The sequence below is a fragment of the Rhipicephalus sanguineus genome, chromosome 6 (assembly GCF_013339695.2).
Source record: "Rhipicephalus sanguineus isolate Rsan-2018 chromosome 6, BIME_Rsan_1.4, whole genome shotgun sequence".
Taxonomy (NCBI): Eukaryota; Metazoa; Arthropoda; class Arachnida; order Ixodida; family Ixodidae; genus Rhipicephalus; species Rhipicephalus sanguineus.
This window is the reverse complement of record NC_051181.1, coordinates 149,984,793-150,010,735: the sequence shown is the minus strand read 5'-3', so window position 1 is coordinate 150,010,735 and position 25,943 is coordinate 149,984,793. Positions and strand designations below refer to the sequence as shown.

Below are 25,943 nucleotides of genomic sequence, written 5' to 3'. Positions count from 1 at the left end.
AGCTTCGTAGTGAGAGAGTCCCCACGGATAACTTCTCGGTGCGGCATGTAATATGTACGCTCATCATTGGGTTTCCTTTTGGAGACTACTTCCGCGTGTCCCGAGTCAGCGTACTGTCGAATGGCATGGTCGCACCGTTCCAGCAGGCCTTTTTTGGTTGATAGTCGTCGTACAAGGCTCTGAAGGCGGTTACGTGCGACGAGGTAGTTGTCTTCAATTAATTCTATGTCAGGTTCTTTGCACGGCACTGCAACTTCGTACCGTCGATCCTTCTTGACAATATTCTCTAGGAACCTGGACAACGTGGTTGAAGAAGTTAGCTGTTCTTCCTCTGGGGAGATGCCCATAACATCCAAAGTCAAAAAGGACTGCAGATCATCATTAATCTCCGATTGTGAACGTATATCTGTTCTTAATACACATACCATCACTCTGGATGTGCTTTGAACAAAGCTCCTTTTCTTCACAGGTCCTTGTAGTGTCCAACCCAATATAGTGTTAATAGCCACTAGTCCTTCAATTTCTTGGCTTCTGATGACTTCACCGGTTATGATCTTCCATATTTGGTCTGATCCAATAAGCAGACTTATTCCAGGCTCGGCTTGCGCCATAGGAATGGTAAGCTCGTCCGCTAATACCATCTTCAGTTCACGAAGGTTCTTGCTAAAGGAACAGTCAGTATTTGACACTGCGACATCTTGACAGATCACTGGTATCGTGATAGCTTCGATGACCTGTTCTTTGTCTCCAAACTGACTTCTCACGTGCACTTCGACTATTTTACTTCGTCGTGGTTGGGAAGGTACTTCAGACGCAAACGTGTTGATTGCCAGCTTCGTTTCTCCGATTACTTTCAGCTGCAAACGTGTAGCGAGTTCTTCCTTTATAAATGAACGCTGGCTGCCGCTGTCTAAGATTCCTCTTATGTAGCAAGCCTTATCTTCTCTTCCCACCCAAGAACGAAAGGTTTGAAGATGTACACCTTCGTCAAGTTGGCAGCTCGTTACGGCAGTTGATCTTTCGTTCTGATCCGACTGCGTTTCGTTAACGCATGCGGTCGTTGTGTTCAATTTCCTAGTACTCTTTTCATTGGCGTTTGGGTTGCACATAGTTGTTGCGTGCCTTTTTTTACAAGAAAGGCACTGTAAGCGTCTTCGACAATCTCTGGCTAGGTGCCCCGGTATAGTGCATTTATAGCACCTCATGTTTTTGCCTAGTCTATCTTTCTTCTCTTCGAGCATTAGAGAACTGTCGCAAACCTCCGTTTCATGTCTCAGGGATTTGCAGAAGAAGCACTCACCATATTTCTGCTTTTCCGTATGCGCGGTATGCAGCACAGATGCCGATGGAATATGCTTGCGGTTGTAAGTGCGTTCTGACGATTCTTGTGCCCCTGATCGCTCTCGACTTTCGATTTCGATGCGGGTAAACTGTAGCAAGCTGTCGAGCTCCTGACACGATGACACTGTTTCTTCGTTTGTAGCAACCGATGTTCGGAGCATGACTTCACTTATACGGCGCTGGCGGTGAAAAGAAATGACGATCTCTTGCGGTAGTGCTTTCAGTAGAATGTCATAGAGCATCGCAGAAAAGCTGCTTGTCGGCACCCCGAGAGCGTCGAGACCATGCATGTTCATCTGGACTTGATCGTATAGATTGCGCAGCTGTTGTACGTCAGACGCCAGTCTCACGCATCGAATGTCTCTCAAGGCTCGTAGGTGATGTTGCTCTATTTGCCGTTTATCCCCATATCTGTCTTTTAGTAGCTGAACTGCATTTCCGTAGCATGCGCTTGTAGTCGCAAATCCAGCGATTGCTGCAGCAGCTTCTCCTCTCAGGTAATTCCGAAGGTAATGGAACTTGTCCGTCTCGCTTAGTGTCGCATTTGAATGCACGGTGCCTTCAAACTGCTCCCAGAAAGCCGTCCACTCCCGTATGTTTCCGTTAAACGGCTTGATCTCCAGTCGAGGTAGGCGGGGTCCAATATGTGCATTGCCGACATTCGTAGGAGCATGGACGGTACTTGCTGAATTTCCAGCGTCGACGGCTCTCTGCGCGTTGTTGATGTCTTCGATTCGGCACTGTAGACGTGCAAGCGTCGCTACTGCTTGGTCTTCGTAGTCTGCTGCTGCGGCGTATTCAGACGTGAGCTCCTCTGTTGGAATGTGATCTTCCATTTCGTCCGATATCTTCTTCAGCTTGTCATTGCTGGATGTCAGCCGCTCCTTCAATGCGATGATTGTCGCTCTATCTACGCTGTCGCTTTCCAAAATAGCTGTCGCCTCGTTGATTATCTTGGTATTCTGAGCTCGTGCCGATGATCTCTTCTGCTTCAAACGATCCATTGCTGCAGTGTACTCACAGGAAACCTTGGGCTTGCGTCCACTCGTTGACGTAGCTGGTCGCGGCCACCGACGAGGCTTACCAAGCACCGACGATTATTCCTCGGAGAAATCGTTCTTGTCGATGCTGCCGTCCGTGTCGCCGATTAGCCGCAGATCCCGGGTTTCGGCACCATATGTTATGGCACGACATAGCCAATCCTGTGGCACACGGCAATAAATACTCAATGCGTAGTAGAATGAACTACGATCGCTTTAATGGCGACATAGAATCCGCAGAAGAAGAAAAACACGTGCGTAGTGGGTCGCTTCTCCGCTTCCTCTTTCTCTTCTTTTCTAGGTCCCAACACGGCCTACCTAGGGAAATCACGGGTTCCAGCGCAAACATGGCGGAGCGGCTGCATTTCGCGGGGGCTTTGAAAAGGCGGTGTGCAGCTATCGCACAAATAACTTTTTTTTCTTAGTTACTTAGTCGGAAAAGGCGAACGGGTATGGTTTTGATACCAGATTTTATGGTATATAATGTGCGTATGTAGCAGGAACTGCTTGAAGAACAGCAGGCGCGGCAGTTGAACGCCATAGGTGTGGTGCTTTTGGTCGCTTTGATCGCGAATATAGGTCGAGATTCTTTGGTCACGAATATAGGTCGATAGCTGATTATGGGCAACATTTTTGGGAAAAAAAGGTCGACCTATACGGTACTGCTTCAAGTGTGATAGCACCGACTGACAGAACTGCTACAATAAGCGCCGCAGAAAGGCAATGACATCCACAGGTGAATGTCGTGCCTTGTGGAGCGAGATGCACGCCAGCCGAACGCCTCGGCACATTCACGGCTCAAGCTATAAACCTCTGCCTCCCGCGTTCCTGAAGTGCAGTGTGGTAGTGTATGCATAAGCACAGGCGCAGGTTACCCTACAGTCAAACCTCGTTAATACGTACCCGCTTTAAGCGTACTAACGGTTAAAACGTAGTTGCGACGAATCCCCGACCGAGTCCCATAGAGCCCAATGCATTCGCTGACCGCTTAAGCCGTAGTACTTCGCCCTACGCCTACCGGTTAGTGCGTACCCTGCGTACGGCGATAACGTTTTGTGCCATAAAATTTTACTGCGCCGCTGAACTTCCCGACGCCACAATGTGCCGCCAAAGGTTTTCCGTCTTTTCGAGAAGTGCGTAGATCGGTCGATCACTGATTCCGACTTCCGCGCGATTGCGGCGATGCTTTTGCGGGTAAGCGGGAAAGAACGAAGGTGACGGCCACCGACGAACGCGCCAGCATGACTTATCGCCGACAACCTTATCACAATAAGTATCTTCAGATATCTGCTCGGGCACGCGTGCGGCGCAGCACCACTTTAAGCCTACTGCACGCTTTTAATAGGCGACAGCCTGAACGCGCTGGGCCGCCGATCGCTGCCGCCTCGTTGCGCGGGGCCGTGTTCAAGCGCGCGCCGCTTTGTAGAAAAGAAAGCAACTCGCTGTTGCGGAGTTGAGCGTTGCTGGTCGCGGGCGACGAGAAACCTTTGCATTGACGCTATCACGTTAAACGCACACGTACGGTACAGCAAGCGTAGCGCTGTTGCAACCATACTGCACGCTTTTATTGGGCGACCACCCAAACGCGCTGCCGTTCGCTGCCAGGACCGCTACAGCGTCGCGGAGTGCGCATCGCTTGCAGGAAGTTCGTCATCGCCGCGTTAACCGAACAAGTTACTCGCCGCATCTGTGCACAGTCTGGAGCGAAGTGGCTACGAAGAACACTCCCACGACAAATGCGCGCGTGCGGTACAGCAAGCGGCCCGGCAGTGACGGCGTGAGCCGAGAAGGCGACGCGCTGCACGCAACTAGCCAGGAGACGATCGCCTCCACGCAGCCGTACCGCGTTTCAATGGAACTGCGTCAGTTTTCGTTTATGAGCAGATCGCGGTACAGACGCACGCACATATATCGCGGAAAGCCGACACTGTCCGTTCTGTCGCTATGTTGGTCACTGTGTATACCGGACCCTGTAATAGTTCCGAAATGCTGCTTGGCGTCGCCACCGCGCGCTATCGGCACTATCGGACGGTCGTGCAAAAGTACCAGAATCTTTTCTCCACTTTGGCAAAAAGAAAGAAAAGGCTTTGCAATGGGTACTTTAGGCAATATTTGCTGTGGCACTGTATTTATTTCTTTGCTGGCGGCAATGGCGTACGCGAGGAGATGCAAATCTTTACTTTGTGGTTAATGCGTACTACCGTTTAGTGCGTAGTTACGCGGCGTTCCCGGCAGGTACGCATTAACGAGGTTCCACTGTATTACTGGGGAGTGCAAGCTTTGTCATTTCTCATCTCAATTGTCGACGCTTTGAAGGAGTACATATTGAGTACCAGTGTTTATTATGTGCTTGTTGATGCTATCTTTGTGGGATTCACCATATGCTGTGTTCAGGTATACGTTATGAACTTCAGCTACCACAAGGGTTAAATGTTGGTCGTCAGGATGGAGATGTGCCACTACACATCAACGTGAGTGCGTCCGCGTCAAATGGTGCTATAGCTGCCACACACCAATAGACACTGTACAAGCTCTCATATATCAATGCACAATAAACAATCAACTACTTCTGTGAAGATACATTTCACAATCATGTTACAACGATTCCTATGAAGGGATCAGCCATGTTTTTTTTTGCGCAATATTTTTAAAGCTAGAGAATGAACTCCTATTTGTAAACAGTACACAGGGAGCGCAAGTTTCGTAATTTATTTTGGCGAGCAAGGCCTCCCTTGGAAAATTTTAACTTGCTTCCCACTGTCATAGTGACTGTACAAGCTCATACCACTGATCTCCACTTGGTTTGCTGGATGGCGCTTCGAGCTCTCCGGCGCACGGTCACCGGAAGTTAGAGCACTCGTCCCGGAAGTTCGGCAAATGGCCGCCGTGCAAGCGTAGCTGCTGCAACGTTTGTGCCGATGTCGTTCGCATTTCGCCCGAAATGCCTGCTTGTTGTGTCGTAAACTGTACAGCATTAGCTAAAGTTGTCAATAAAAGCTGTAACCACTTAGCGAATCAAAGTAGAAACTGTCGGTTTCCAATAGGCACCAATGTGCAGACTGGATTATTGTCCCTCAAAGCTAGCAATGTATGTGTTCATCCACCCATAAATTTTTCCTCTAGAGCAAAACTGTCGCCGTGGTGGCTGTGTGGCTACGGGGCTTGGCTGCCGACCCGAAATGCGTGGGTTCGATCCCGGCCTCGGCGGTCGCATTCGATGGAGGCGAAATGCTAGAGGTCCGTGTACTGTGCGATGTCAGTGCATCTTAGAGAACCGTAGGTGTTCGAAATTATTCGGAGCCCTTCTCTAAGCGTGATTCATTATCATACCGTAATTTCGGCTCGTAACACCCCAGAAATTATTAATCATCCAGCAAAACTTACCCTGGGTAACACTGTCGCTACGTCCTGGTTACTAATATATTTGCATAATTTTGCTTACAGTACTGCGAAGGGTTCTAATGTATTCGTTTTTTAAAAGTTGCAACAAGAGCAAGCAGTGCAATCACAGCAGGTTATTTTTATTCTCAGCATGCAGCAGCCCCGTAACCGAAACTTCCGTGCCGGTCAGCTTCTTTCGCGTTGATATCGAACTCGCTTATCGTCTTTTCGTGACCGCTGGTTCATTGTCGGCTAAGTGATTTTACGACTGTTAGTTTATTGTAAGACGTGCATATTTACACCGGTCGTAGTGTCCGCTCGCCAGCGTGAATTCCATTCGAGCTGCGCCTTGTGCGCTAAAACCAAGACACAAGTGACCTTTTTCTTCCTTTTTCTCTGCTAAATTCTGCTTCATATTCGCGTCGCATGTTTCTGCAGCATAGTATTTGTGGTCTCGAAGAAAATTACGTCTTCAAAAATTCAATGAGGTGTGAACTACAAGCCAAAATAAACGCTAATCGGCGGCTGTCAAGCGCAGCAGACGACCCACTTCCGGGACGAGCCCTTCAACTTCCGGTGGCCGTGCGCGCGCCCGGCCATGACAGCAGCAAAGCGCCATCCAGCAAACCTAGTGGAGATCAGTGGCTCATACATAACAGTTTTGCAAAGTTCTCAAACTAGTCCAAGCACTGTGCAGAATGGTTTGTGAAAGGCTTAAACTCACAAATACCAAAAACTGACTACAAAGCAAATACAGTAAAAGCTCGTTAATTCGGATTTCACAGGACCGGAAAAAATGTCCGAATTAACCGAATGCCGAATTAACGAATGAACAGGAAAAACAACATTAAAATCAAGTTGGAGAAGCATACCTTTATTTGCTGAAGTATTTTGTAATGGTCGTCTGCATTTTCGCGCAGATTCCGGCTGACATTACAATTTTTCTTAACTCTTCCAAATGGCCAACAGCACGCAAACTGTCGGAAGTGCTCAGGCAAACGTCCTCTAATATCAAAAGAGCCTCCGAGACTTCCCGTGAGGTGCGATGAGTTCGCGACATCATTAATCATTTCTTGATCGGGCAGGAGACCAGTCGTTGCGACACAATCATCAATCGCGATGTAGTCCTGAAGGGTCATATCTGTGGGAAGGACAGCATCGAAGGTCGGGCAGTCACCGTGGGTGGACTCGGCTGACACCTCGTCGATGCCACCGTCGACTACAGTCGAGCCCGACTATATCGAACCCGTTTATATCAAATTATCCCGTATATCGAACAATTTCTATACACGGTAAATTTACATTGAGAATATATAGCAAAAGTTACTGTCACATCGAACGAAAATAGCAACGACAATCGATATATCAAACTCCATGTGCCTCAAAAGTGCCCCAGCAAGTTGGCTTTCCCTCGTGGTGGCGGGGAAAACTGCCGGCGCCACCCTAGAAAAAGTGGTGTAGACCCGGCTGTGCACGGCCGAACACCCCCCTGCAAAAAATGATCCTGGCCTGCTCACAGCGCTTACAGCCAATCAGAGGCCGTCGCGCTTTCTCCGAGGCGCGGAGGCGGTACAAGTGAGCGCCATTTTTTTCTTTCTTTATGCTTGCGTGCCTGCCTGCCTGCTGCTGCCTCTTTTCCACGAGTTCAGCGTGGTCCGTGCTGGTGGTGTTGCCTGTTGGCGCTCTGTGAACTTTCTTGGCGCGCTGTCGTCATCGCTTGTGCAAAGAGGTAGAATTTGCCGTTCGCCACGAAACTCGAATTCACAAATCGAGTCGAGCGCGGTGAGAAGTCCGGCGTCGCCACCGCATACGGATCGACATTCGACGAGTTCGTCAGTGCGGACGATGATGTTGCCGTCATGGGCCAGCTACAAGATGAGGAATACTTAGAATAACAGAGAGCTGAGCTAGTTGGTACGTATTCATTCTAAAAAGAGACAGGGCGTGCAAACACGGACACAAGAAAGAGAATGAGCGAGTAAGACAAGAAGCGGACCGATAATTGTTTCGTAAAACACACCAACAAATTCACTGATTGCCGTACGAGTGTGGTGTATAAGGTCCCTTTCTGCTGCGGCCGCTTCTACGTAGGACAGACGGGCAGATGCATTAACCAGAGATTGTTGGAACATAAGAGATCGCTAACAGGAGGCTCACCTTCTAATCTATCGTTACATTGTCGAGATTGTAAGTGCACGCCAAAATTCGATGAATGCGCAGTGTTGTACCGGCATAGAAATGAAGAAACGCGCCTGATGATTGAAGCATGGCATATCGAGAATAGTGGTAGCGCATGCGTGAGCCAACCGTCGATTAACTTGCATAAAGATGAAATCAAATGCCTTAACAGTTATCTTAAACGTAGACCGCCACGCGTGCCGGATTGATAGGTTCGCCGGTTGCATGGGCATGCGCAGATAAGTTTTCGTGCCTTCTTTCTTTTCAGCCGTTGTGCGTCTCTTCAGTTGTTAGTCGGCGTTTGTGGTGTCCTGATCTCTTTCTTGTGTCCGTGTTTGCACGCCCTGTCTCTTTTTAGAATGAGGAATACGTTGCAGACGTCGTGCCGACCACGAGCCAAAGCGACAGCAATAAGGAAATTGACGATGGCCCGTTGCCTACATCCTCCGAAGTGATTAGTGCACTTGCATTGGTCTGGCGCTATTACGTGAATATACAAGGCTGCTCCGACTCGTTGGACGTGGAGGCGTGCGTGCTGTCGCAGGCAGCGAAGTTGTTGAAACAGAAGAAAATCCAGGACTATTTTGTTCCAAAGTAGGGCACGCAAGTAAGCCACCATATTAATAAAGTACTTTTATTATTTGTATGTGCCTTTGTGTCATTAAATCCTATAGCGGGCCTATATCGAATTATGCCATATATTGAACTAATAAACGTTTTTTGGCGAGTTCGATATACCCGGGTTCGACTGTACTGCCGCATGCTCGGGCCTCACATGTAAACACGGTCACAGCGGGGGAAAAAAGAGAACTCCGCAAGAAGAGACGGTGCAGACACAACACAAGGGAAAATGGCGTCGGAGGCGAGCGAACCGAGCGAAGAAAGAAGACGCCGACGTTCGGTGACGCTGCGATCGCCCCCACTAGTTGATGACGATGGCGATGTCACTGAGGTCTCGGTTTCGCTCCAGTGGTGCCAGCGCTGCCTTACCACACTTTTGTGTAGCGGCAGCTGTCAACATTTGTCCGAATTAAGCGGTGCGGAGTCCAATTCTGACGAATTAACGAAGGTTTGGTCCCATATGTTAACATGCACTTCGGCCGGGACCAATAGAGCCGTCCGAATTATCCGAATTAACGGGTGTCGAATTAACAAGCTTTTACTGTAAGTGAGTTGGCACAACACCAGACGGCAGCAATGGGTTGGGGAAGGGGGGGGGGAGTGTTTGGCACTCACGAGAACCAGCAGCTGTAGTAAGCAGCGTAAATGCTTGCTGGCCTGTCAGGCCTGCTGACGAGACCACAATCATCTTGACACCACCTGGCGAGGAGACAGAGTTGAGCTGGCCGCCTGCCGACAGTGGAAGCACATTCACCGATGTAGTCTTGGCACCTGCACACAACGAAGACTTAGTAAGGAGAGTACAAAAAACTAAAGCGAGAAAAAAAAATAGCTCGGTGCAACGGCAAACAGTTTAGCATTGCCAATAGCTATCCAGCATCCTTCCTGTTCCTGTCTCTTTTAATTTGTCTCGGTTTCTTTTGGTGCTGTTGTCATTTCCTTACAAAGAGCTATCTAAAACTGCGAAGGAATTTTCGGGTGCGCGAAAAGCCACCTTTTCGATCATGAAGCAGGCTCTGTGCCACCTTTGAAATAGAAGTGGATGCATCAAAAATGGCTTTAAAACATTTCCATTACCGATACCGATCGAGTGGAAAAAAACGCAGACATTAGTACTTGCCAGGAATGGCGCGCAACTCTATATGCATGGGATCTCATCACAATCTCGGAGATTAGATGCTACCCGTGGCTGCTTGTAGCAGGTCAACAATTCTAGACAATTACCAAACTACCAGCCTTGCACCTTCGTCGAGACTGCTTCAGTAGTACATAATATTTTCTTGCATATTACCCGCACCCTCAATAACGATTCGCGGAAAGTTTTTGAAATATGATCCATGCGTATTGCCGCGAAGCTACCTTCCTTGCACAGCTGTGAAGCCCTGCCATGAAACCCTGCCGTGGAGCCACCTTTGCAGACCGGAATTTGCGTTTTTCATCGAGTTTAGATCAAATTCCGTTTTTCATGTGGGTTATATGCAAGAGAGTATGTTCCGACTTATGCAGTACCAATTTAGCCAGACTAATATCTTGTGCTGTTGGCCTCCTAAAAGCATTGCATGCATTCTTACAAACACCAGCTGACTGATCCCTTACCCTTGCCAGCTTCAACCGTGGCGGCAGCAGTGCCTACCACAGTGGCCTTGCCCTGTGGATGAGTGGTAACAACGAGGATGCCACCAGGACCTGCCTTGGCACCTGCCTGTGTGAGAAGCTTGGCAGTTCCCGGCTGGCCGCCTGCCTTGGGTGCGGCAATCACGATGGTCTGCTGTTGCTTTGGGTTGCTACCCACAGTGGCAACAGATGCTGGCGAGCCAGGTTTTGCCACTGTCACCATGTTACTGGGCAGCGTTCGCAAGATGGTAACCTTCGGGCTGGCCCCCGCTGCACCCTGCACACAGCAGAACGTTGTCTCAAGTACAGATAACGTGGCTATAAATGCTTCGTACATGGCAGTTGCCAACAGCCCAATTGATTTGTTGATCCGACGACTGATTTGACCATGTTCAGAGTGCATGCACAGCAACCCTGCCTGTGCCATGAAAACAGCAGTACTCGCTGCTTTGCCACTGTACTCATGCAGAAGACAAAATGAAACGCAATGCCGAGGAGAATGGCATTTCGTGTTCTTGCGGTGAGTCTAATGGTTTGGTGCAGCGTCTCAAAGCAGAACAAGTACTGCAAGAGACAACAAAATAAGGGGCTCCAAAAAAAAAAAAGATGTGAGAACCAAGGGTTTTCTGCACACACACACAGAAAGAGCTCGTCAACACAGAGTGTTGTCAGCGAGCACATTCCAAGATTTGTAATTGCAATCTACTAAACCATATGCTTCAATGTTCTCCAATGAAATGCACTGAAATTTTGATAAGTTAAAATCTGTTCATTCAAACTGACAGATAATTCAAACTCCAATCCAAAATGCTCTTCGAAGTTTGGGCCGATTCCAAAAACTGCGCTATTTCATGTCATAAACAACAGTTTTTTTTTTCAAACACTCCTATGATCCTATAACCAGCTGTCAGCAGTGGAGAACCAAGCATACAGACATTATCAATACATACCGCCAAGCCAAGCAAAGTGGGCTGCTGCTGTGCCTGCGAGGTCGTGATCAGTGTGGGCTTGGTAGCAGTACCGCCTGCTTGCGTGGTGACCAGCTTGACGATGGTGGCACCCTGGGGAATTACCTTGCCCTGTGGCGACGCCTTGCCAGCCTGCTGGATCAGGCTCACCTTGGGCATCTGAGCAGACAAGGGAAGGCCCTCCGTCAGTGCCCATCAAACTACTTTCGAATTACTACTACCAAGGAAAGCCGCTCTTGGGTACAGCCATCCCGAAAATGCTCTCACGAGACTGTTCACAAGAGCGCGGCTTTATCACTGTATGCAGAGTTTTCTCTCACCGTGGCCAAAGTGACGCCCTGTGTAGTCTTGACGAGGGTGACAATCTGAGGCTGGGACGTAGCCGCAGCCCCTTTGTGCACCGTGATGATCTGCTTGCCACCCGCCGTGGTGCCTGCCTTGAGCAGGGTGCCCGGGGCCGCCAGCCTCACGGTGCCAGTTCCGGTGGGGCTCCCTGGGCACACAAACAGTTTCGAGGTGTCCAGCAAAAAGACTCCTGCATTCTTGCACTTTTTCCTAGTTTCTCCTGTCTACTAGAGAAAAAGTTGCCATAAACTAAAAGGTGACCTCGAATGTGAAACAGTCTTTTCCTACTCCACTTTTGCAAGGAAGTTCTTTTGGCATGAAACTAAGAAAAACTGACGCAGAGAATATTGTGTATTTTCCTTATAGCTTGTCACATTACAGTCCATGCTGCATCACACTGCTAAACCTATGCAATTACTGCAATATACTACATTCTGGTCACAAGTTCAAGCAGTGAGCTGTTGCCACTGGTTACAGCAATGTGCCACTCTACTCCTTCGCTGGTACATAAGTTAAGATCCATGCAATATTCTTCAGATATTGCGATGCTCATGCATTTCATTCAATAATAATACAGTCAAATGGATGCCCGATTTTTTTTATATGACTGAAAATTCGGATGTTTTCACGGCACCACCACAACCACCACAGAGCCAATGTAGAAGAATGTCTGAAATTTCGGATGCTGAAACACTTTGGCACCCAATTTTTTCTGACTTTCTGGTTAAGGGGAGACGCGGGTCTTGGAACGGTCAAAAATGGTCAAAAAATCGATTTTTCGCAAAGCTTATTTTCGAGGCGTTTGTACTTCTGAGCACCTACTCTCAAATTGCTAAGGCTAAATTCGGTCGGGAAACGCGATAAAATCGGCTTTCAAAGCACCCCGGCAGCACTAAAGTGTCCCCAAAAGGACGAAATTTGTTCGAACTTCCCGCGCGCGCCATGAGCGTTGCAGCGGGCCGAGCGCCGCCATCTTGGGCTAGATTTGAAGCTGTTTTCTTTGTGCACATTTTGCGCCATCTCAAAATGGCGTCGCTCAAGCAGAACGGCCGCCGTCGCGGGTTTTCTGAAGGTCGTTTCCAGGCCACTGATTGGCTCTCACGCGGCGCGCTTTTCAAGCGCGCCTTTCCGAGTCTCCCATTGGCTGGCGCGACCGACACGTCATTTTTTTTTTCTTTGTGTTTGGTTCTCCGCCGTGGCTGTCCGTTTGTGTGCGCCTGCTTTTGCGATCGTGCGTGTTTCTCGACGGACCGTGTCTCTACTTTGTGCCGGTAGTTTTTCCACGCGATCGAGATGCCTGGAGACTCTCGTCTGAAACCATCGACGCAACGAGCTTTTGGAAGCCGTAAAAAACGGGCTTGGAACAAGAAGGCGCCGGCTACAAGTGCACCGTCGGCAGCGGAGTTGGAGTCGCGGCCGGACCCTTTGGACCTGCCGGGAACTTCAACTGACGACACCGTGGGACCAAGTTCGACTAGCGAAACACTTCGGGTTGATGCCGCGTACTACTCAACGGCGGAGCAGGCGCAGCGAGTTGAGAGATCGGCGCAAACGAAGACCGTTCTGTCTGGAAAGTCGGCTACCCAGCGCAAGTTCGACCTTCTTGGAGTAAGCGCGGAGTGCCAGACCGGTGACGCCGGGACCGATTTTTTGCTCGTCGATATGAAAGTTTTGAATAACTTTTTTGCACAAGCGAAGTGCGACAAATGCGACGCAAAAAGTCTCAGCGTGAGGAAGGCAACGGACAAGGAGTACCGCCTTGCGGTAAAGCTTATTTTTTCTTGCAGCAGTTGTGATTTCGAGAAGAAGCAATTTTCTTCTCCGAGAGTGAGCGGAACTGCCACCATCACTCCCTTCGAAGTCAACATGAGGGCCATGAAGGGGATACAGATGATAGGCAAAGGTGTTACTGCCCTTTCGGACTTTTGTGCGTGTATGAACCTTTCGCACCGAGGCTTGCACCACAAGACGTTTCAGGGACACCTAAAAAGTTTAGTGAAAGCCTGCGAAAACACAGCGACTGAAAGTGAAGCTGCTAGTGTGGCAGTAATAAAAGAGCTGTATACAGACTTCCTGAACCCCATAGGGAACATCGATGTTGTGTTCGACGGCTCATGGATGACGCGAGGTCGGAGCTCACACATAGGTGTGGGCTGCATCATTGAGCTCTACACTGGCCTTGTAATTGACCATGTTGTTTACTCAAACTTTTGTCTCGGCTGTGCCCTGGGACCACAGCCTAGAAAAAGACTCTCTGCGTTTACGCAAGGCAAATGCAACTCATCTGAAGAGCACCAACACAAAAAAGACTCTTGCAAGGAGACACAAAACGGGTGCAACTGAAGATTACAGTCCTGGACTACTTTGAAGGTATTCTCTCAAGCATAGCAACCTATTACCCAGGGTAACATGCTGCCTAACATCTAGAAGGTTCTTCCTAAAGACTGAAAAGACATGAGCAGCCAGTCGCTTGAGCCTCATACCCCATGGCTTTTCCAGAACCCCCCAGCCGCTTGTCATGGTGGAGTTTTGATCATGCTTTGCACATTGGAAAATTTTTTAGATATGATTCCTTGGGTGGAACAAGACACTTTCTGTTTTGTTTTGAAGGGAAACAGATGGGGAACATGTGAATAAAATTTATGGTTAAAGGTTCCTTTTAGAAATTTATACAGTGCGTGTCAATCTTCAAACGCGATTTTCTCAGCTTCACATTTTTTGCCAACTTGACCAGCCTTACGGATCTTTTCATTATGTTTTTGTAAGGTAATTTTGATAAATTTTATACCGTTGAATTCGTAAGAAATAGGACTGTGGAGCTATGCTATTTTTTTGTGGCTAAGATGAACATATGAAATTTTGTGAACAATAATGTGAGCTAATTGCATTTCAAGATTACACAATGTCAATACAATTGAAAGTTCTTATATGATGATATATCTCAGTGACAATATAAATAGCATAGCTCCACATGGCAGGTCTTTGGCTACAGCTGCATCTTAAACAGAACCTAAAAATACTGAGGGAAAGTGTCTTAATGACCCGTAAGAAATTACCTAATTAGATTTCACTTATGCTCTCACAATTTGATAACTAATTGAAGTACATGATGTAGTGTGCACGTACCTCACAGGAGTACGGCCACTAGCATGGGTTCGGACTTAGCGAGCCACAGGGCCGCGTCTGCCGTCGCCTCGCGTGAACTAGCGCACCGCTGCACACGCACGTTCGAGCGCAAACAAGGCGCCGAGCGTAACGCGGCAAGTACACAGTACTGCTCTCGAAATCCGCAACACTTTATTGCCTTCGGCAGCTCCACAAAACGCAGTACAACGCCCGCTCCCAAAGGCGGCGGGAGAAGCAAAACAGGCTTAACCACGCCACGGGCGAAAGTACAACACAAAGGGTGCCGCTAGCACGTCTCCGCGGGCAAAAGGGCTCACGGCGACACGCCGCTGAGAGAAACGTTCCCTCGCGACTATGCTGCGTGCTCTCACGATCAGCGACCAAAACAGGGCCCGATCGCTCGAGCAAGGGCAAACTCCGCTCGCGTTGGCTTCGATAGATACGGTTTCGGCGTAGTAAGACCACGCGCGAATGCACCGCACCGCTCTTCAGCCCAGCGTTCGGAACGGACAACGTAAGGTAAGCGCTCGCCGCTGGCGCAAGGCACCGTTGGCGAACTCCGTCCGAGCGAGCCCAAACAAAGGAGCCGACGGACAGGAAAGAAAAGACGTGCTCACCTTACGAGGTCCAGAGAGAGTCTGACTCCCCCGCCGCGCGCAACGTCTCGCGAGACGCGAGCACGCGAGACTCGAACGTGGCGCCACCGTCGCGGTCCGGCGCCGGGGTGAGGGGGTTAACGTCACCCCCGCTCACCCAGCGCCGTAGGACGGCGGAGGAGGGGAGCGACATGATCGGACATGAGGATGGCAGAAATAGGCGAAAAACCCGCGCAATGGCGACGGCCTAGCCTCAATCCCCACATCCCCCTCTCCTAAATTTGCCCTTTACCGGTCTGCAAAGGCAGCCGGCGGTCACCCATGCAGTTAAAATAACACTGCCATGAGCAACCACTAGCCTCAGTCCAGCCCTGGAGCTGCTGCTAAAAAAAAAAGAATACATGATAATGCGAGAAAAATCAATAACAAAGACAATACGCTTGAAACACATAATACAATAAAAATGGCGCTGCGGAAGGGAGGTAAAGGAAATTAAGACAAGTGTTCGTGATGCTTGCGCGAAAGAGCGTCCACAGCGCGGAGGGGAGGCGGTGGCAGGAGGCTTCTTTGAAGTCCTCATGGCGGGAACGGGCTCACTGATGGCGCGTCGCTCTTGACGACGATTGGCCTGTGAGTTCGACGAACGCCGCTTCTGTGGTGGTGCGAAGGTCCCGGATTTTCGGCTGGATACCGGAAGACTTCACTGGGACAGCCGGCCCGAACTGGCTGCGAGGCATCCTGGAGTCGGCAAAGCGCAGGCATAGCTGCTGGCCTCGCGCCGGAGCCATGATGGAGAGGGCAGCCAGGCTTCTCGACGACGTCCGAGAGCAGGGCACGCTGGTCTGTCCGGCGTCAGCGGGTCATTGACCCGAGTGTCCACGTAGATGAGGTGAATTCACCACGCGCACTCTTTCCAGGCACGCACCAATGCACCACGCACGTACGCACGCACACACACACGTCACCGCACATAGCAGCGCTTTCACCGAGCGCGGCCGAAGTTCGCCGTCCAAGGCCACTGCGCCTCACTTTCCACAGCGTCATGTCGCCAACCGCGCGCACTCGCGTAGGAAGGCGCAAAGCGTCCTTCGTTCCTCTCCCCCCGCAAAGCACCAGTATTCACGAATGCTTCCGCAGGCACAAGAAATAAAACACGGAAAAAAAAAGTAAAAAGGACAAAACGACAGTCAATATGCGGCAAAACACAATCGAAACAACGTATTAAATACAAATGAGTATTCAAATAAAAAAAAAACAGAAAAAACTAGCAGCAAACTGGGCGGGCCGACTTCTTTACGAGCACTGGCCGTAAAGAAGCTAGCATACTGAGGCTAGAAAGTAACTGAGGGCCTTCGGTTGCGGAAAACAGAGTCCGCCGTCCGGCGCGAAATCACAAAGGTGGCCGCTTCCTCAGATTATACCGATGCGGGGTCCGAATGCGGTCCGCCGCACCGGGTGTGCCCCGTTGCTTGCGCGAAGTGCCACAGGGCGCTGGCGCGAGCTCGTCAGACCGTGATACAAAGGCTTTCAGGTTTGCGATATGGGCACGGCTGAGTTTTCCCGAAATGGGATCTTTCAGCAAGTACGCGAGTGGAGTCCAAGCTTTCTCCACTCGGTACGGACCAAGCCACTTAGGAGCGAGCGAGGCTGAGAACCCCTTACTCGCGTCGCTAAGGGCGTGGTTGCGCTTCAGGACAAGATCGCCCACCTCAAATGCTAGGTCGCGATGCTTGCGGTCATATTGGGCCTTCTGCTGAGCCCTAGACGACGCCAAACTTTGCCTTGCTTTACAGAAAGCTCGACAAAGCCGGTCCCGAAGCTTTGACGCGTAAGCCGAACAGTCTGGCTGCGTCTCCTCGTCCCCGAGCTGGCATTGAATGACACTGGTCACCGGATTTGCCAACTCCCTTCCAAAATTTAAGAAGGCGGGCGAGAAACCAGTTGAGCGACTCTCGGATGTTCGAATGGCGAACGCGAGCTCGCTCAAATGGTCTGCCCAGTCCCTTTGACTTTCGGCAAAGGCCGCCAACATTGGTTTGAGCGTACGATTGACGCGCTCCGTCAAATTGGACTGGGGATGGTAGGGTGAAGTGGTGCAGTGATCAATTCCAAGGGAACGGCACGTGACACCAAACACCCGAGCGGTGAAATACGAAGCGTTGTCAGTGATTAGCCTTTCCGGAAAGCCGAACCGGCAAAACACTTCCTGCAGCTTCTCGAGCACCGCTCGCGCTGTCACCTTCCGAAGAGGGAACAATTCCACCCACTTCGAAAAGTGATCCACGACTACCATGAGGTGAATGAACCCCTGCTTACTTCTGGGAAAAGGTCCCATTAGATCGCAGGTGGCCACTTGCCACGGACGCTCACTGACAATCGGTTTCATCAGACCAGGTGGCTTGCCACCCCTAGACTTCACCGTTTGACAGACGTGGCAGGAACGGCAATAGCGATAAACGTCACGCTTCATGCCGGGCCAGGTCACCGTCTTGCTCAGTTTTGCGAAAACTTTGGAGCCACTCAGGTGACCGGCCATGGGTTCGTCGTGAGAGGATCGCAACAGGGAGACTCTCAGACTTTTGGGCATAACCACCTTAAACGGATCGATGGACTCGTCGTCGGTGGCTACGTATTTCAGCAGGAGCCCGTCATGGTCCAGCAAATATGAATCCGCCGGGGACTCAGCGACACACGCTGGTTCCAGCCCCCCTTCCGCGCCCGCTGCAGGGCAAGCAGCGTAACGGCGCTCCGTCTCCCTGAGACCGTCGCAAATTTCGCGACAAAACGGATCACTTTGCTGAGCCTTCAGAAGCTCTTGTCTGCTGAAAGCGATTCCCATTCTCCCAAAGGGGAACCTGGTATCGCGCCCACTCAGGACCGCAGCAACCGCCGCTTGCGTCGGCGTCACGGGTTCGCTCTCGGCATCGTGGCCTTCGGAAAGCTCACCCGCTGGCCGGCGTCGCGGTGCGCTGTTTGCCTGGATAGCAGCCAAGGTTCGTCCGAATGCGGACTCGCCCTTTTCACCGAACGGCGGCGAAGCCGCTGTTTCGCCCCCACCGCTTGCTTGTGCAAAGGCACCGCTAGCGGCTGTCGCACCGGAATCAAGGTTCTCGGCAGACAATGGGGCACGAGATAGCGCGTCAGCTACCACGTTGGTGCTCCCCTTTCGATACTGCACTGCAAAGTCATAGTGCTGTATCAGGAGAGCCCAGCGCGCCAGCCTGCCCGCAGGCTCACGGAGCCGCATCAGCCAGCTGAGCGCACTGTGATCCGTTTGCACCACGAATTTCGTCCCATCAAGGTAGACGTCAAATTTCCGAAGTGCAAACACGATGGCGAGGCACTCCTTTTCGGTAACGGAATAATTTTTCTCCGCGGGTACCAAGGAGCGGCTGGCAAAGGCCAACGGCTGCAACACGCCATCGTATTCCTGTAGGAGAACGGCTCCTAATCCCAGAACGCTCGCATCAGTCTGAACAACGAACGGTCTGGTCAGGTCGGGGAGTCTGAGCTGCGCTGTCTCCGCAATGGCGCTAGACAGTCGGCAAAACGCCTCTTGCTGCTCAGGTCCCCATCGCCAAACAGCAGACTTACCCAAGAGCTTGGTCAAGGGCGCCTGCAGTCGGGCACAGGACGGAATGAAAGAACGGTAAAAGTTAACCATTCCCAAAAAGCGGCGAAGGCCACGTACGTCCTTGGGCACGGGGAAATCGAGGATTGCTCGAAGTTTCTCCCGATCCGGCTCAATGGAGCCTTCGCCCAGCGTAAACCCGAGTAACTGAATACGGGTCTGCGCTAATTGGGCTTTCGCGGGATTTAACGTCATCCCGGCAGCCCGCACCCTCTCGAGCACATCGGCAACATGGGCCAAGTGCTCTTCGAAGGTTCGTGAATAAATCACGATGTCGTCGAGGTAGCACAAGCAGTATGACCACTTTGCTTCCCCGAGGACGCGGTCCATGAGTCTTTGAAACGTCGCAGGAGCATTGCAAAGACCAAAGGGCATACGAGTGAACTCGAACAACCCTCTGTGGGACGTGAAAGCAGTTTTGCACTGGTCACGCTCACCCATCCGGACCTGTAGGTAACCTTTCGAGGCGTCAAGCGTGGTAAAGTACCGTGCATCGCCCAAGTTTCCTACGATGGAGCTTATCGTAGGGAGCGGATAGGCATCCTTACGAGTCACTCCGTTTAGACGGCGATAGTCGACGCACAGGCGATGACTGCCATCTTTCTTAGGCACCAACACAATTGGAGACGCCCAGGAGCTAGACAAACGGCGAATAATGCCTGCCGATAGCATGTCGTCTAGCAAGCCGTCGATAATCTGTCTTTTGGCGAGACTGACGGGCCTGGGGTTACACTTCAAAGGAAGCGCGTCGCCAGTTTCGATCACGTGGCTGACAAAATCGGTACAGCCCGGTTGATCGGTGAAGAGCTCGTCGTACTGGCGTAAAAGTGCCGACAGACGAGCCTTCTGTGTATCATCCAAATGAGTCGCACAGGCGATCAAAGGATGTGGTGCCTCTTCGTGTCGTGTCGGTCGATCCAAAAGGGGGTTTCGAGCCGACGAGCGCGTACTGCCGGAGTATGACCCCGAAGTTTGCGCGCGACACGGTTCGTGCCGGCCCTCTCGTTCCCAAAGGGGACTGTGAGAGGAGGAATGCGTTGAGCAGGGGTATGACCCCGAACTCTCCGCGTGGCACGGTTCCGACGTTTCTGCGGCAAAGGCAACAGTAAGCGCCGGAGGGCTGATGAACGGCTTGAGTTGGGAAAAGGGCCCATCACGATAGCCGCCATTCGCAATGTCCACAACGATCCCGGTCTTCAAAAGAAAATCCCGACCGAGAATCACAGGAACATTGAGCCCTGGGAGATGAACAAAACGCGCGCGTCTCATTCGATCTCCCCATCTGACAGTCAACCTTGCGGCGCCAGCCGAATGGGCCACGCCTGTCGCAAGAGTGAATGTCGTTCGGCAGTCCCGCAAGCGCACCGAATGCTTCTGCAAGTGGGACAATACCTGTTCGCCAAACAACGAAGCGCTAGCGCCCGTGTCTAGCAACGCCGAAAATTCACGGCCGGCAATAATGACCGGAATGAACGGCGCGTGCGTACCAGCAAGACTGCTTGCCCTGTACGCAGAGGGGATAAGCAAAGGTTGGGCCGCCCGTGCCTTCACGAACGACCCGCAAATCCGTTTCCCTGCCTCACAGGAGGCCTAGATACGGTGCACTCCCTTGCTATGTGCCCTCTTTCACGGCAGCGAAAACAGCGCACTCCATCTCGGTCTCGTTCACGAGACGGAGCAGCCTCGAGCTGCTGTGATCGGCTCGCCACGTTATCACAGGATACGTATCGACGAGCGTCACCCACACTGCGTTGGGTCGGATGGCGTCCCTTCGTGTGGGTTTCAGGTGGTGCAGCACAGGCTGCCCGCCTTTCGTGCGTGTAGGGATCAAGAGCGCGAGCGCTCAACTCCCACGCGCAGCCACTGGCAGCCGCAAAGGCAGCGCCGTGGGGCTGCTGTTGGGGCACGGCCCCTCGCCATGCGCAGCGCGGCTCAAGGGCCTCGCTGGCTGGCGGTGGCGGGCGATAGGCACGCGCGGCGAGAAGGTCGCCTTGAATGCGCTTTGCCTCGGCGGCCAGCTCCTCCAAATCGCGGAAGCGACCGCCGCGCAGGTACGCCGAAAAGGTCGGATGTGCCTGCCGAATCACCCGTTCGACGCGTTCCTCGTTCGAGGCCCTGGGCTCAGCGATAGAAAAAAGGTCATCCATCGCGCGTACGTACTCCTGAAGCGACTCATCAGGAGCTTGTGTACGGAGCTCGAGCTCTCGCCGCATCCTACTTTCGTAGTCAGCGGGTAGGAATTCGCGCAGAAAGGCCGCGCGGAACTCCTCGAGGGTTGCTGCTCGGTAACCGGAAAGCCGATACCACCTCGCCGCCGTATCAGTCAGTGCAGCCGGGACAACGCGCCCGAGCACCTCCTGATCGTCCAAACCCATTGCTCTCTGATAACGTGACAGAGAGTCAAGGTAGTCTCGGGCGCTGAGCAAATCCCCGTATCCGCTGTATGTTGGCACAGGCAACATAACAGCGGGGTGGGCGCGTTTCGGAACGGCCGAAAGCGTTTGGACAGCTCCCGAGAGCGCTTGGATCATCTCGACGGCGTTCTGCAGCAGCGTCTGCGTCGCACCTGCTTCACAGGAAGCCGTTGGTGCGTTAGCGGCGCGGTCGAGCGAAGGTGAACAGTCCTCCCAGCTCGATCAGTGGAGCGGTTTCAAAAGGACCACCGCCCTGCGCGCCATTCCCAGAGCAAAAGAGGCTCCTAGCGGGATTTGCCTGCTGTCGAACATAATTGCCACTGGGGGCGGTTACCGTCGACAATACAGGCGCCTGCCCAGCGTGCGGTCGAACTGTCGGTTGCACGGCTGACGGCGGGCAAAAGTCGGCAAGGGCCAAAGCCTGCGCCCCGTCAATTCCACAGGGAACCGACTGAAAGCACTGTGCCGTCGAACTGCCACGCATTTCGAAGGGTACTGCAGCAGTCGAAGGCGCCTGAGCGCACCGTTCGGGTAGGGCAAAGGGCCCAGTCCGCAACGACGCACCATCTCCAAAGGGAGCTGGCAGGCGCTTTGTGTCGTCCCCACAGGGGGTTGCGACACGTATGGGTGCACAAAGGTGCCCCTCGACGGAGGCACTGGCCTCGTTCTCGTGCAACGCGGCGTCCGCCAGAAAAGTCAACGGACAAAAATCCCGCGAAGCAGACATGTTGCGGCGAGCCCGAGACGCACAGGCGTACTGACTCGCTAAGAGCAGTCAAAAGCTTAATGAGCTTTTGATACCGCGTTGGGCGCCAGTGTAGTGTGCACGTACCTCACAGGAGTACGGCCACTAGCATGGGTTCGGACTTAGCGAGCCACAGGGCCGCGTCTGCCGTCGCCTCGCGTGAACTAGCGCACCGCTGCACACGCACGTTCGAGCGCAAACAAGGCGCCGAGCGTAACGCGGCAAGTACACAGTACTGCTCTCGAAATCCGCAACACTTTATTGCCTTCGGCAGCTCCACAAAACGCAGTACAACGCCCGCTCCCAAAGGCGGCGGGAGAAGCAAAACAGGCTTAACCACGCCACGGGCGAAAGTACAACACAAAGGGTGCCGCTAGCACGTCTCCGCGGGCAAAAGGGCTCACGGCGACACGCCGCTGAGAGAAACGTTCCCTCGCGACTATGCTGCGTGCTCTCACGATCAGCGACCAAAACAGGGCCCGATCGCTCGAGCAAGGGCAAACTCCGCTCGCGTTGGCTTCGATAGATACGGTTTCGGCGTAGTAAGACCACGCGCGAATGCACCGCACCGCTCTTCAGCCCAGCGTTCGGAACGGACAACGTAAGGTAAGCGCTCGCCGCTGGCGCAAGGCACCGTTGGCGAACTCCGTCCGAGCGAGCCCAAACAAAGGAGCCGACGGACAGGAAAGAAAAGACGTGCTCACCTTACGAGGTCCAGAGAGAGTCTGACTCCCCCGCCGCGCGCAACGTCTCGCGAGACGCGAGCACGCGAGACTCGAACGTGGCGCCACCGTCGCGGTCCGGCGCCGGGGTGAGGGGGTTAACGTCACCCCCGCTCACCCAGCGCCGTAGGACGGCGGAGGAGGGGAGCGACATGATCGGACATGAGGATGGCAGAAATAGGCGAAAAACCCGCGCAATGGCGACGGCCTAGCCTCAATCCCCACAATGAAAACTAATTATATTTTTGAAAACAGGAGGAAGAAATACATATACACACCCAATTTCATTACAATATCTCCAATAATAAAACTTTTCGTTTCGAGACCAGTGTCTCCCCTTAAATTGCAGATCTGAAACAGGATTAAGGGGGGAGGTGGGGATCGAGGCTGAAATTCTTTATTTTTTGTCGTAGAACAATGAAATTTGGCATGCTTATTGGGAAGTGCACTGAATGACTATTTACAAAGTTTCATTAAGATAGCTCCAGCAGTTTTGACATTATAAATTTTTACTTGCATCAGTGTTATACCAAACTTGCAGAAAGCCTGGCATGACAACAAAACATGGTAAAAGCCCAAAGTTGCCCTTATATTTTAGCCATAGGAATGGTTCATGCTATGACATTCTCCAAATATTTTTATTACCCAGATTTTTTTTTACACGGAACATTACATCCATGCTTGCATAATGCATTCGTTATTGTCATGTCAAATTAGCTAAAGAGTAAAAAAACGAGAGAGTAATTAAAAAATATAGGAATGTCATAGCATAGAGAATTGACTAGGGAATACAATGCAACAGACCTCATGAAAATCCATCAAGCCATAGTCGTGCTACGCTTTCTGCAAGCGGGACAGTCGGGTCAAAACGCACTTCTGAGAAAACGGGCCCTAAAGTTGCAAAGCCACTACACGTAAATCAAAATGCCCTGGGGCTGTAATATTTAGTGTCTTTGCTTGCAGGGGTTTTCTTATGTCCTTGATCTTTCATTTTTCTGCACTACGTGCTTTCCTTTTTCTTTATTGGTTATTTTTGTCAGCTCTTCGAAGGGTGAGCCTTCAGGTTTAATGGCCAGACTTGCATATTACAAGTCTGTGGCATGCAAATTTAGGTGTGCTGTGGCAGTTATGGCCAAGACATTGGTGGCACAGAAATTTCTGAGTAGTACTTAATGAAGCGAGTTTGGCAGATAAAAATTCGTCCACTCCTTTACACAAGTTCATTTGTCACCCCCGCCTTGATACGCTTCATCATTCACCCGGTCGTGGTAATGGTAATTGGCGAGGCTTTCATTATTTCAGTGCATTCACAAAAGCTTGCTGCGATACCATGCACGGCTTGAAGCGCGCCTAAAAAACATCACCACTGAGTGCTTATTTCCCCGCGAAGTGCTCGGCCGCGGGTTTCGGGAAGTCGGTGCCCGATATGCTGGGTGGCGGCATTTGGTGGCGATGCGCAATATGCCAGGACGCAGCGATGAAACATCGGCGTGCAATATGCTTGGCCTCGCATTTTGGGGCGCCGACGCGCGAAATTGTCGCGGTGCTTCGAGCGACCGCTGTGCGACGAACTTGGGGAGATCGAGCGGCCGTAGCCGTGGGGTCCGCGGCGCAGCTGCGGATGCGTCAAATGCCGATCAGCGATTCCGAGCTGCCAACGGGCGATATCATTAGTTGCTTGCAACAAAGCGCATTGCGGATTGTTCGCTTTCGCATGTCTGCTAGCACGATGTTCTTCCCCGCAAAGTTCGAATTCGTCGGCGCCGTGAACGTAGTTAGGCCTAGCCACGACTCCGAGCAGTAAGCACGGTCGCGGTGTGCGCTGCCGCGGTGCCCGATGTTTCAAAGTTAGTCATGTTCGATCACGAGCACAAAAAGTCGTCCCACGGTGGTCTTCGTCACGAGGTCCGAGATGCCGACGGGCAGAACTTCTAACCGTGGGTCCGACGAGGACCGAGACGTGCTTCTGCGATGTTCGCGAAGAGCGCGTCGGGCTATCGCAGTCTGTTGCACGGTCTGAGGAACGAGCTTCCGGGTGCAGCTGCTAACGCGTAATTATCGTCGACCAGCGAACACAAAACGAGTGCGAACGCTTCAGTAATTCGCGTGATTTTCGACAGCCGTGACCCCGCAACGCGGAAGCCGCAGACGACGCACACCGGGAGCGACCATCGGACCAATGGCGAGGCGCGCTGGAGCATCATGGCGGCCGCGGCCAATCGGGGACCTTGAAACGAACTTTAAACGTTTGCTTTTTGTGCACTTGTTTTTAAATGGAGGAGCCAGCTGAGGCGGGGAATTTGAAGACGGAGAAATGCTCTTTCAGACGAGCCCTAGATGGTGGTGCTCGGTCGTGCCGTTACGGAGCTATAATTTTTTGAAAAACGCTTTCTTTTTTGCGATTTCCGCGATAATTTTCGCCACCTCAGCGGGCGCAACAATTTTTAATAGCACTTCTACGTGGTTTTCAGCGAAGATATTTTGGAATTAGATAGAAAAAGGGCTACAGAAACTGAAAATGTGATTTACAGAAAATCGATTTTTTTGCCATTTTTCGCGATTTGATCCCCGCGTCCCCCCTTAATGAAGCCACCACCGCTGCCGCATCGATAATCTTGCAGGCTAGAACCAACACTTTCGTGAGTCTATCAGTTTGTGGCCGTAACGAATTCGAAGTCAGCTTCGCCACATTTCCAAGGTGTTATGGGGTGAAGCATACAGAGAATCTAAGGGGGCCACGTCACGGTGCAGTGTGGCGATGATGCCTTTACAAATAGGCACAGGAAATGCACGGAGGCATGATGGCAGCAGGTGGCAAAAATGCTGGCACAATTTCCTCGGTGACAACCCTATTATTATAAGCATCTTCAGCTAACTGCTCGGTAGTGCATGTGGCCCAGCACAGTTGTAGGCTTTGCACACTCAATAGGAGAACACCCAAACACGCCGTGCAGCTTTTCACTGTTTTCCAATTCACTTTCCAGCACTAATTAGAACCAGCCGGTTTTTTCTATATTGAGTAGAGAAGTATGCCGAAGCTTGTTGCTGCAAATGCATACAATTAATTTCTGTTCGCTGTTAGAGCTCCATGAACCTAATTTACGAGATCACCTGCCACAAACATGTAGTAGCGCCTAATTTGCGATAACGAGTCCAGAGCTGGTTTCTTTGGGCTCTGCCCGCGCAGTGTGGCGTGATGCCCATTCATTCTAGCGCCCGCC

General features: G+C 51.6%; 1 protein-coding gene across 1 annotated transcript in view; it reads right to left on the bottom strand.

The window, feature by feature from the left end:
* LOC119396772 (host cell factor 1-like) overlaps positions 1–25,943 on the bottom strand; it is a 71,936-nt gene that overhangs the window by 29,388 nt on the left and 16,605 nt on the right. Inside the window, 4 exon segments of the mRNA XM_049417215.1 lie at positions 9,177–9,332; positions 10,158–10,452; positions 11,126–11,302; positions 11,464–11,636. Of these exon segments, the coding sequence (XP_049273172.1) occupies positions 9,177–9,332; positions 10,158–10,452; positions 11,126–11,302; positions 11,464–11,636 (801 nt within the window).